The sequence below is a fragment of the Giraffa tippelskirchi genome, chromosome 9, assembly GCF_054371585.1.
Source record: "Giraffa tippelskirchi isolate mGirTip1 chromosome 9, T2T-mGirTip1v1.2.pri, whole genome shotgun sequence".
Classification (NCBI taxonomy): Eukaryota; Metazoa; Chordata; class Mammalia; order Artiodactyla; family Giraffidae; genus Giraffa; species Giraffa tippelskirchi.
Window position 1 is genome coordinate 115,412,677 of NC_137283.1, and position 13,339 is coordinate 115,426,015.

The following is a 13,339-nucleotide window of genomic DNA, read 5'->3' on the forward strand; positions in this document are numbered from 1 at the left end:
AGAGGGAATTAGAAAGCTAATTTCCTCTTCTTGATGCTATGTTTAAATCCTTCCTTGTTTTGTATTGGGTCTTGGAACTTGATAAAATAACTTGCACTGTGCATCTTCAGGGTGTGGACCAATTTCATTCTTCATTCTTTTTCTAGCCTAGCAGCAGTGCCTGGGACCTAGTAGGTCCTTCAAACAGTAAGCTTGTATTGACTTGGATTGCTTTCAGTGACATTCCTGTTAGTTCCTTTAGGGCTGCAGTGAGCCAAGATACTATTTCTTAGAAAGATTTAATTAAACACAGAAGGTAATCCTGTTAGAACATTTTTCCTGAATACTGAGTTGACCAACCACAGGTTTAATTCTCCCTTGTAAACATTGAGCTTTGATTGACCTGATTCCTCTTAAGTGGTTCTAGACTTCTTCCATTTTTTAAAGAAGCTGTATTTCCCAAATCAAAACTACGAGGAGGTATCACCTTACACCAGTCAAAATGACCATCATTAACCAGTTGACAAATAATAAATGCTGGAAAGGGAGCCCTCCTACCTTGTTGATGGAAATGTAAACTGGTGTAGCTACTATGGAGTACTGTATGGAGGTTCCTTAAAAACCTAAAAATAGGGAATTCCCTGGCAGTTCAGTGGTTTGGTGCTTCTACTTCAGGGGGCACGAGTTTGATCCCTGGTTGGGTGACTAGATCCCTCAAGCCATGTGGTGTGCCCCCCCACCACCAAAAATAAATAAATAAAAATAGATTTACCATATGGTCCTGCAGTTCCACTCCTGGGCATATACCTGGATAAAACCCTAATTTGAAAAGATATATGCACCCCAGTGTTCGTACCTGCGCTATTTACAAGAGGCAAGACATGGAACCAACCTAAGTGTCCCACTGACGAATGGATAGAGAAGATGTGTTATGTGTATACAATGGACTATTACCCTGCCATAAAAATGAATGATATAATGCCATTTACAGCAACGTGGATGGACCTAGAGATTATCATATTAAGTGAAATAAATCAGACAAAGACAAATATCATATGATATATGTGGAATCTAAAAATAGGATACAAGTGAGCTTATTTACAAAGCAGAAGTAGACTCATAGACATAGAAACAAATTTATGATTACCAAAGGGGATGGGGGAGAGATAAAATTAGAAGTTTGGAATTAACATATACATATACATAGTACTGTATATAAAATTCCAAACAAGGACCTACTGTATACAAACATATACTGTATATAAACATATATACTGTATATAAACATATCTATAAACATAAACATACATAAAAACATATATATACTGTATATAAACATATGCTGTATATAAATATATATACAGTATTATATATAAAATCCCAAAGACCTACTGTATAGCACAGAGAACTATATTTACTATTTGTAATAATCTATAATGGAAAAGAATCTAGAAAAGCATATATATGCACACACACACACATCTGAATCACTTTGCTGTACATCTGAAATTAACATAACTTTATAAATTAACTATACTTCAGTTTAAAAAATGGTTAAAAAACTCTGCATTTCCATGAAAAGGTGGATCATACTTAATTTGCTTTAGTCATCTTCTAAATATATCCTGAGCTGTATTTTATTTTTATTTAACTTTATTTCATGTATAAATTAGTAGTGACATATAGACAGTTTAACAGAGTGAGACCTATTATATGGGGAAAAGTTAAATCTTATATGTAAAGAATATCTTTATTTTATTAACAGTAAATGCTGATAAGTATTGGTGATCATTTTGAAATAATTTAGATTATTTCAAAATTATGAAATAGAATTTTTAGTTTCCTGATGTTATATCTAAGAATTTATATTAGTCTGTAGAAAGACAATATCTGCTGACTTTTTCTAAGCCAGGATATTATATCATTTAGAAATTGTGACTTAGAAAAACTCTCCTTAAAATGTGTAATTAAACGTGCCACTTAAAAAAAGTGAATTCTTAGAGCATTGTGTAGCTTATGTTTTGGTAAAGAGGAAAACTGGTTTTCATAAAGGTTAAACTTGTAAAAATATGGATCTTAAATTTGCTTTGCAGACAATTGCAAAAAAATTATAGGAGAAAATGCTAAACCTAATTATGGTTGTCAAGTCACTATTCAGTCTGAACAAGAGAAGCAGTTAATGAAACAGTATCGCCGGGAAGAAAAAAGAATTGCCAGACGAGAAAAAAAGGCTGGAGAAGATGGAGAAACTGCAGAAGGACTCTTGTGCTTTGATCCTAAGGAACTGCGGATACACAGGTAATAAAAACCCGAAGTGGAAAAATGCTTGTGTTGTAGTTGCTGCTTTTATGTATCAATATAATTTTTTAGTTTTGTTTTAACAACTTGGATGATTCTTCTAGTCACGTTTTCTTACAAGAATAGAGTTTTGTTGTATGAAAACCTAATTTTCTAGGATAAGAAAGCAGTGATCTGCTTAATTAGAATATTCTTGGTTGCATCCACAGAGATGAGAGATTTAGGTGCCATGCTTTATGAAGTGTACACAAATTTATTTTGAGACCTTTTTCTTTCCTACCTTAATGAATGCTTTTTCCCATGTTGTTGAGAAGTAGAAAGGAGGCAAATGAAATAAAGGCATTATTATACACGGTATTTAAATATTGAAACCCAATTTAAAAAAGGAACATATTTATACTTTGTTAAATATCTTTGGATTGTGAAAAAGAAAATTATAATAAAAAACATTAAGTCAAACTTATCAGATGATGTTATCTAAAAATAGTACCTGAAAATGTGTTGATACTTATGTGATTACACGGAAAATTTCAAGCTTGCTAATAACTTTGTGTCGTTTAATTTCTTCTCTTTTGTAATTGAAAACTACATGAAATAGTTATTAGAGTGACTTTGTTTTAGTATATGCTTTCTATTGTGAGACAAAAATGGCAGATTTGGCCTATTATTTTTGTATCTACAGAGAGCAGGCACTCATGAACGCTAGAAACGTTCCAATTCTGAGCAGGCAGAGAGACACAGATGTTGAAAAAATACGTTATCCCCATGTTTATGATTCCCAGGCTGAAGCCATGAGAACATCAGCATTCATTGCTGGTGCAAAGGTATGTCATTGGTATATGACCACTTTTGGATAACATGTCTGTTCTAGAGAAATGACACATAGATTTTTCCCTGTTTCTTTCTACTATGTTAAATTGTTTATTTAAATATTGAAGAAAATGAGATAGTGCAGTTTATGTGATGCTCTTAGCACATAGTAGGTATTCAAAATATATTTGTTCTCCTCCCTTTCATTATCTGTGCAACTTGTGTTTTTGAGTTTTAGCAGTTGTACCACTTTTTAACTAAACCTTACACTGTGTATTTCACGTTTTCCCTGGCTGCGTAACTACATTTATCTTCAGGAATACCACATAATTACTGTGTGCTTAAAATTCATCAGTGTAATATGGTTTGTGTGTTATATGAGATATCTGATTCACAAATGCTTTTTGTGTATGTATGTGTGGGTTTTTTGTTTGTTTTTGTTTTCCTTTAGCTATGTTTATTTGCTAGTGCAATGTCATGAAACCAATAGCGTTTTTCCCTCTCTCTTTAATTAAAGAATCTTTACCAGAGACATTATTCTATTTTGTATTATTATTGGATTTTTAATTTTTGATGTTTATAGATGATTTTACCAGAAGGAATCCAAAGAGAGAACAACAAGATATATGAAGAAGTAAAGATTCCTTATAGTGAGCCAATGCCAATTGGCTTTGAGGAAAAACCAGTTTATATCCAAGACTTAGATGAGGTAAGATTTTCATTTTATAAAGTTGATAGTTTTGATGCTTGGTATGATTTTGAATGCATTTGTATTGGAAAAATTATTTTTAAAAGTCAGTTAATACAGTAAAGAGATGCATGCAGTTGGTTACTAATGAAATAGGGGAGTTTAAATTGAAAAAACATATACATATATTTCTTTACACATTGAACATATTCACATATATTTTGTGTATATATTTCTATAACTATATGTTTATTTTAGCTATTTTAGCTCATATTTGATTTACTTTATGTAAGCTGATCAAGTAAGTTGTTTTAAAGGACTCATGTATTGTATTGACATATAAAATGGTCAGCCTATAATAAAATAGAATATTATTTGAGGATAGGGCCGAATTCTAAACTGATTAACTTTCCCTCAGCTTTTAAATTTTGAATAATTGCAGCCCTATGGAAAAGATGCATGAATAGTACTATTCTTATTCCCTTTTGTTTTGATTTACCATTAGTTAAAACTTTGCTATAATTGCTTTATCTCAGAATAAAATATTTCTTCATTTAAAGTACATATATTATTTAAGGTTAGCCTTTTCATCACCAAAGTGAAGTTGCTTTATTTTTATATATATATAAATCATATGAAGTCATTCAGAAATATTAAATAATGTAGGCATACAAAAGGAGCAGCATAAGGAGTAACTACAGTCAACCAAAATTAGCTCCATTCTATACATATAGGTGCATATGTGTTTTGATTTTACAAAAATAGAATTATATCCATACATATTTTTTCTGTGTTTATATATATATATATATATATTTACATACTTCTTTCTATGTCAATAGACATATTTTTACAACATTATTTTAAATCACTATGTGGTATTCCAACTTAGGTCTTCATTACTTTTACACCAATTTCTTATTGTTAGAATTTTAAGTTGTTTCCTGCAAGTTTTTATAGTAGACTAAAATTGTCATTAAAACTTATGTTAGTGGGTTTCAGCCTTTGCATCAAAATTGCTATAGAATTTTTTCAAGATCCAAATGCTTTGATCCCTATTAAATCATAATCTCTTGGGTGGGACCCATAATATCTATATTTTGAAGATGATTTTTGGAGCTCTAGAGGTGATTCTGAAATGGAGGCAAGGCTGAGAGCCTATAGAATTAAATAGTTATATATATATAATTGTTTTTAAACCCTACCAATCATTATAAGGATTATCATCATGAAGATTTATTTAGTTTTATATATTAAATATTAACTTTTTTTCATGTAAAAACATTGTTGACATTCATTGTCTTTATAATGAATGGACCAGGCTTCTTTTCCTCTCATACCTATTTCCAAATAAATATTTTGTTCACTTTAATGTAGATTATAGGAGTAAAAGAGATTTCTGAACGGGTTCTTTCTATCTGCAGCCTTAATGTCTCTTTGCCATGTAGCCTAACACTTATAGGTTCCCTGTATTAGGATGTGGCCATCATTGGGGATCATTATCCTCTTACCACACGAGATGTGGATGACCACAATTTAGCTATTCACCTGTTGATGGACATCTGGGTTGTTTACAGCTTTTAGCTGTTATGAATTCTGTGAGTCTATTTGAGCTGCTCTAAGCACAGACTAGGTGGCTTAAAGAACAGACATTTGTTTTTTCACAGTCCTGGAGGCTGGAAGTCCCAGGCCAAGGTGCTGACAGTTTTGTTTTCTGATGAGGACTCTTTTCCTGGATTGCAGCCCATTGTCTTCTCTCTGTGTCCGCATGAATTCATATGGCCTCTTCACCTCTGGTGTCTTTTCTGCTCCTTGTAAGGACACCAGGCCTATTGAATTAGGGTCTCATTCAGATGACCTCAGAACCCTAAAGGTCTGTCTCCAAATATGGTCACTTTGGGAGTTAGGGCTTTAGTTTATGAAACGTCAGAATGCATAATTGCATCCATAATGTGGAAATAACTGCTCCAGATATTGGTGTACAGGTTTTTGTGTGAATGTAAGTTTTCATTTCTTTGGGATAAATATCCAAAAATGCAATTACTCAGTCATATTATAATTACTTGTTTAGTTTTCTAAGAAACTACCATAACTTTTTTCCAAAGTATCATTTTATATACCCATTTTAATTCATATTTTTATATATTACTTGTATTTTTCTTCTTGTGGTTTAAATGTGCACTTTCATAAGGGGCAATAATTGGGGAATACTACATTCAAATGCAGTGTGTCATAAGTACATAAGTAAACTCTTTGATGTCTTAGCAATGTAGATAATGATCCCAACTAGATGCTGTTACTGTGGATATTAATATAGAGCTCCAGAAAAAATATAGATGTTAACAGACTGTAAGTTTATTTAGATGCATCTGTTAGTTTGGATCTTTTTTAAAAGGCAGGATCTTTATGTATCAGGAGAAATGCTCTTGAAGATGTTATCTTTCTCTTTTCACTGAGATCATAATTGGATTCCGCTCCTGACAGTCCTGTGGAACAATAGATAAAATGCTTTTATGTCCTCTCACTGACTGAATGTCGCATCAGATAAATTTGTCCTGTCTTTCCTGTCTTCTTAAAATACTCTGTAATTTGATTAAAAAGATAAGGATAATTTAAAAATTCTAAAATGATGTGCAAAATTGCTGTTAATGCTCTGAAATGGGTTTTGTACTTTCTTGGAGAGGGAATAATCCAAAAAAAAGATCATTAGATGGGCTTCTGTATTAGATAGAACTCACTCATTTGGAAGTTAGAGAAATGAAACTCAAAATAAGTTTTAGCAATGAAGACAGACTGTTGGCTTTTCTAACCAAAATATCTGAGAATAAAGCTGCCTATGCATTCAGATGGATATATAAGTTCACATGATGTCATCAGATCTTTTCCTCGGTCTTCATCTCTCTCTCTCTCTCTATTTCTGTCTTTCTTTATTTCCTTCTCTTTCCCTTCTCCCTTATCTTCTCCTCCCTCTCTTTTACCTTCTATTCCCTTCCTTTTATTTCTCTGGTTCTTTTTATCCCGACTCTCAGATACATACTTTTTCCATGTAATCAGGAAAGAATATAAGACAGCAACTCCAAGCTTTCCTCTCCCCTCATTCTAAAAGCAAGAGGGTTTTCCCCATTAAAAACAAACAAACAAACAAGAAAAAACTCCTGGGATGAACTCTTATCTTCTTGACTTGTGTCACCAGTTCATTTCTGAACTACTTTCCCCATGGTAGGAATGTGGGGTTCTTAATTGATCATGCCTGCTCACTTGAGTTTCCTCACCCTCAGCCCTCTGTGAGCCATCAGGAGTTAAGGAGGAGTTTCCCAAAGGGAAGATGAGGCTGTTATTATCCTTAAAAAGGAGCATGTGAAAGATGCCAAGCAGACAGAACTGTGTCTTTGATATTTTGATGAAGGAGTAAGATTTGCTTTTTTGTTGGTGTTAAATCAGTTGACTGCTATCTGTTTCCACAGGTGGGAGTTACAGTTTTTAAATAGCCAATAGAATGTTATTTGGCAGAATTGGACTACTGATCCAAATATACTATTTAGTTTGGAAAAGTAATATAAAAGATGCATATAATGTTTCATTTGAGAAGTTAAGAAAGTTGAGTCCTATAAAATCTGAATATAGAGAGTTTGAGGACTTTTGTGACCCCAGATTATTGAATCCCGTGTTTACAGGCTAGGTCCTGGGGGAAATTATAAACAGAGTATTATCTCTGATCTTAAATTACTCCATATAGTGTATCTGACACACACTATTTCTATGGAAGTGATTAATACAGTAGGGGTATGTTGTGCAGATTTCTATGGCAGCATAGAGAAAGCAGATTAGCAAGTTCACAGAAGCCTTCATTGAGGTCAGTGAGGGCATAGGATTTTGCCAGATAGGCAAAGGAGGTGGTGGGGGGTGGGTGTATCATGGGCAAAGGATGCCCCATGAAACAGTATGTGACCTTTTGTAAACATGTATTTCAGTATTATTAGTATGCAAGCTACATATGTAGCATGGCAGCAAATTAGTCTAAAAAGAGACTTACTAGTGCACATGAAGGACTTTAAAAACCATACATAGTTTAAATTCAATATTGTGGGAAATGCTACTTCTTAAAAATAAAAGTAAATGATCAGGTTTTTTTTCACTTACAGAGATTACTCTGGTTGCAGTAAAAAAAAAACAAAAAACTGATAGTTGAGAGTAGAGCTGCTGCAATAATTCAAGGGAGAAATGCTGTGTGCCTGAATGAAGAAGGGGGAGCCTATATAGAAAGTGGGACAACGGAGAATAGATAGCTGCTAGTTAAATGTTAGTAAATGTTAGTTTAGAAGTTGTACAACATCTGATGACAGGTTAAGTGACAGGAGATGAAGCAGAGAGAAAAAACTGAAATGATATTCGGGGCAACATGGGTGAGTGCTCGTGTCATTTATTAAGATGAGAAACGGGAGAAGAGGAACAGGGTGTGGGTGTTACATCCAGGAGGTCACATGTTGGTGAAGAGGGAGGCTGTGAATCCAGACGGACGAGCTTGAATCTTGGCTCCCCATGTTCCAGCTGAAGGACTGGGGCCAAGTTACTCTCTGAGATCCAGTGTTTCACTTGTGAAATTGGGGTGATAGTACCTACCTCACCATTTTATTGTGAGGATCAAATGAGTTCAGTTCAGTTCAGTCGCTCAGTCATGTCTGACTCTTTGTGACTCCATGGACTGCAGCACACCAGGCCTCCCTGTCCATCACCAACTCCCGGAGTTTACTCAAACTCATGTCCATTGAGTCAGTGATGCCATCCAACCATCTCATCCTCTGTCATGAAATGAGTTAATATATGTAAAACACTTGAAAGAATGTTGAGTACTTAAGACATTTTAGATAGAATGTTAGCTTAAAATGATAAATGTAAACTGACACTGGTGAGATCAATCTGAGTATGGATAACATGAAAAGACTTATTATTTCTCTGGAAATTATATTTATTAAATACATTACTTCTTTGTTCATTTATGCTCTTCAGGTATTCTTTCATTACAAGTACTTAGTCACTCTATGAAGACATAGGGTGGTTTCTAGTTATTGACAGAAAATAAAGAAACCTGTCATTGTATTTATTGACATTTGTGGTTATCTCAAGACTAAGAATTTGGGAAAAGGGAAGTAGAATGAGTATAAAAAACTGTTACTTTTCTTGTGGTTTTACTGTGTTCTCTGAGCCTGAAGGGATCCTAAAGCTAAAAGAGTTTACTGACACAGTTTTATTCAATCAGATTACAAAAGCAAGAAAGCTAAAGAGGCATCCAGAAAAACACTTCAGAATGTGAATCATTTTTATGAGATCAATTTGAACAGGAAAAAATGTTACTAAAGCCTGGACATACACCCAAATAAAAAGCCTTTTCCTGAAGTATCCCACAGGCTGCTTATTACACTGACAAATGTATAATCAGTTTCATCAGCACCATGACCGTGAATTCCTCACTGCTTTTTTTAAAGATGATATCAAGAAATAATAACAAAACTAAAGTTCAAAACTGAAAAGTGAGCTTACAGTCTTTCTCATACTAATAGAGATCTTAGCTAAGAAGATTTCATAAATTTCACCAGGAAGGAAACAATGTGACAAATATTAAATTTCTGATCGTTTTAACAAATTATAATTTCCCTTGATACATGCCTCACCTCACCTGGCAATCAAAGAATCATGAATATTCTGATAATATTTGCCATTATATTTGTCAGATTTTTCAGTACTTACTACCACCAAAACAAACAAATGAACAAACAAACATGTAAATATAGACATCTTCTACATCTGTTGTAAACCCCACAACACGCTGTTATTCTTTTTGCTGTTAACAGTCTTTTTAAGATATCATTTAAGATGTCTAAATGCTAACCAGGACACGTCATTATACTTGTGCATCTATCTGCTCTTTTATGCCTTTGTGTAGGGAGATTCAGGTTTCCATCTGGTATTCATTTTTTCTAGTGCAGGTCTGCTGGTGATAAATTCTTTCAGTTTTGTATGTCTAAAAAATATATAATCTTTGTTTTGTGTTTGTTCTTGAAAGATATTTCATTTGCTGTGAAATTTTAGGTTGATGGGTTTTTTCCGTAGTACTTACAGATGTAGCTGCATTGTCTTCTTGCTTACATTGTGTCCTATAAGAAACTTGTCCTCATTCTTAATCTTCCTCTTTATATAATAAGTCTTTTTTTTTTTCTGGTTGATTTTTAGATTTTCTTTTCCTCACTGGTTTTAGGCAGTTTGATTATGATGTGAATTTGTATTAACTTTCTGTTGTTGTATAAGAAATTACCGAGATATTACTGACTTAAAACATCCATTTATTATCTCAGTGCTCTGGAGGTCTGATTTGGATGGGCTGGACTGGGTTCTCTGTTTGGACACAACTTAGCAACTAAACAAAACAAAAGGATTTTAGGGGTTTTCTGTTTTAGGGGTCAGTAAAAGTGCAGTATATAAAAATTTGTTCCATGAGATAAGCTTTCCCATAAGAAATGTTTATATGTTTTGACTCTCAGCAAATATTTATAATGATTAAAAAGTAATATTTACTTGCTATGAAAGTACATTATAGTTCAAATATATGAAATAGCTAAGTCTCATTTGAAGGAGTGAATCTATATTTTCTTTTCTAAAAAAGAATTAATTTTGTCTGTGTGCCCTGAACTTTTGTAGGATTGTACCATAGAGTCTACTGGGAACGCTGCAAACAACTAACTAGGAAAAGGGCACCAGCTGCTTGAAAAATACCTGCTAAAGAGAGTTATAACTAACATCTGCCCTCCAGCTAGGAGTAATTGAACAAAATAACTTCCTTTACAACCTATACTTTATTGATTTTATGGGGAGGAAAATTAGAAGAGAGAAGATTAAAGGCATAGCAGCATATTGAGCTACCCCAGAATGATAATGTTAGAACTCAGATGATTTCAAAAGTCTGAAATGTACATGAAGTTAACTTGTAATGTGGGAATTTCAAGTTGTTTTAGAAATGAACTTTGTCCATATTTTCCAACATATCTGTGTGTTTTAGTTACGTAGGCCTGTCATGAATAGACAGAAATATTGGGTAGAATTGTATTACTACTATAGGGTTTCATTATTTGTCTTTGAAAATGTATGTGAATTGGTTATCTGTCATCAGGAATCATTTCTTGAGTCTTGATTGATGCAAGTCACTGTGCTACGGTGGATATCAAAAGGCTTGGAATCACGATTGTGCATTTGAGGAACTTACTATCCCGTTAGGCAATTAGAACTGATAGGGATTCTCAGCTTTACCATTTGCACGTTTTGTGACGTAGATCAAGTTACATAACACCTCTAAGATTCAGTTTCCTTATCACTCTGTTTATTCTGAGAAAATTACATGAGTCAGCACACAGAAAATGCATAGCAGTATCTGTGATATATTTTGAAAGATGAGCTACCCAAATTGCAGTATGGTATTGCAATCCTGACAAGGTTCAGGGCATACTTTGAGTCTTTCTGTTAAGACATATGGAAAGGTGGAATTATTTTGGTATAAGTAACATTAAAATTCCTCAAAGATGAATACTTTGGCTTATTCATGGCTTAGCAGTATAGAATCTGCATTCAATGCAGGAGTCACGGGAGATGCGGGTTTGATCCCTGGGTTGAGAAGATCCCCTGGAGGAGGAAATGGCAACCCACTCCAGTATTCTTGCCTGGGAAATCCCATGGGCAGAGGAGCCTGGCTGGGCTACTGTCCATGGGATCACAAAGAGTCAGACACGACTGAGCATAGTACAGCACACAGCAAAGATGAATATTGAAGTAACGTAGAAAATGGCTTTAAATTGATAAAGATAAAGCAAAGGTACTTGCATTTTTTTAGTTAATACTGTGCATTTTTTTAGGCACATTATATCACATTATTTAACTTAATCCCCTTGTATAAACCCTGAAAGCAAGAGGTTTTAGAAAGGACAAGTTTCAATTAGATTGAATGGTGCAAATATCAAACAGTGGCTAAATAAACATAGGGTTACCTTGCTTTTTGTATTCTCTGCAAGCTCTTACATTCTTGATAAATTTTAGAGTTGTATGAAAATAATAATTATGTAATTTGAAAGTGTTAGTTGCTCAGTCATGTCCAACTCTTTGCAACCCCATGGACTGTAGCCTGCCAGCCTCCTCTGTCCATGGAATTCTCCAGGCAAGAATACTGAAGTGGGTTGCCATTCCCTTCTCCAGGGATCTTTCCGACTCATAGATCAATCCCAGGTCTCCCATATTGCAGGTGAATTCTTTACCATCTGACCATGAGGGAAACCCCAGTAATTATGTAATTTGTGTAATTTTGAATATATCAGAGAAAATCAATTTATGAAGAAATTGTCATGCTTTATTGTATAACTTTCATAATTTCTTCCTTTAAATGTTTTGCTTATCCTTTAAATCTTTACATACTACACAAGAAGTTCAAGTAAAGCATTTGTCATACAGAGTGGGTCCCCTTACCTAACTTCTCCCTTCCTATTTGATACATGTTTAAACCAAAGTTTTTCTGAGTAAAGTGTACTTTAATCTCTCCGGAGTAGGTTGTGTTAACTTATGAAAAAACTAGATGACTAAGAAAACCTTAATCACTATGTTCGTTGTAGGTAGGAAAAGTTGGATAGGCTAACGGTTCTCAATCTTGCTCGTTCTCAGTAATCACTTGGAGGACTGTTAAGAAATGTCCAGATTACTATTCCCCACCTTAGCAGATAAATGAAGATCTCAAGGGTTGAGAAGAAAGTCAATGCCAAGTGTGTTGTTAAGCAGTGGAATATTTGAATACACACATGTGTGTGGACATTTGTTTATTGAACTATTTTAAATAAGTCATTAATACTTTCATTTATATAATGAGTTTTTGCTATATTGTTTTTATTCTATATTAGATGGATTCTTGACTTGACATCGTAAAAAGTTATTCAAATACTGTAAGGTTAGTTAGTGAAAATAGTCCATTATCCTTCAAAGTGAAGTGAAAGTCACTCAGTCATGTCCGACTCATCGCAAACCCATGGACTATGCAGTCCATGGAATTCTCCAGGCCAGAATACTGGAGTGGGTAGCCTTTTCCTTCTCCAGGGGATCTTCCCAACCCAGGGATTGAACCCAGGTCTCCCGCATTGCAGGCACATTCTTTACCGGCTGAGCCACAGGAGAAGCCATATCCTTCAAAACACTTCATTTTATGAGGATTCTCTTAATATTACATTTTCTTGTTTAAGGATTAAATATTTTAAATGACATCCTTGATTTATTTAATTAGTTTTGAAAAGTTTAAAGTCATTCATACTATAAAAACATTTTAAATTTTAAATGAAGAAATTACCTACAATTTAATAAATATAACATTTTTGTGAACTTGACCGCATTAAGTGCCTAAGTACTTCACCTGCTTTAAAGATTTCAAGCAAGCTAATGAAAGTAATTTAAAAGTTAAGGTCAGAGCTAAAGCTGGTTATTACTATAAATACCAGCCAAGAAACTGAAAATGACATTTTCTTTGTGAGACTCCACCAAATTGTA

General features: G+C 33.9%; 1 protein-coding gene across 6 annotated transcripts in view; it reads left to right on the plus strand.

Annotated features, from left to right (window-relative positions):
- Positions 1-13,339, plus strand: part of ASCC3 (activating signal cointegrator 1 complex subunit 3) — a 329,002-nt gene that overhangs the window by 66,806 nt on the left and 248,857 nt on the right. For all 6 annotated transcript variants that reach the window (XR_014065459.1, XR_014065457.1, XM_081530206.1 and 3 more), the window contains exons 6-8: positions 2,073-2,277; positions 2,960-3,101; positions 3,671-3,796. Coding sequence is in view for 4 of the 6 variants with exons in the window: in XM_081530206.1 (XP_081386332.1) it covers positions 2,073-2,277; positions 2,960-3,101; positions 3,671-3,796 (473 nt within the window). In the remaining 2 variants the exon portion in view is untranslated. The remainder of the gene's footprint in view (positions 1-2,072; positions 2,278-2,959; positions 3,102-3,670; positions 3,797-13,339) is intronic.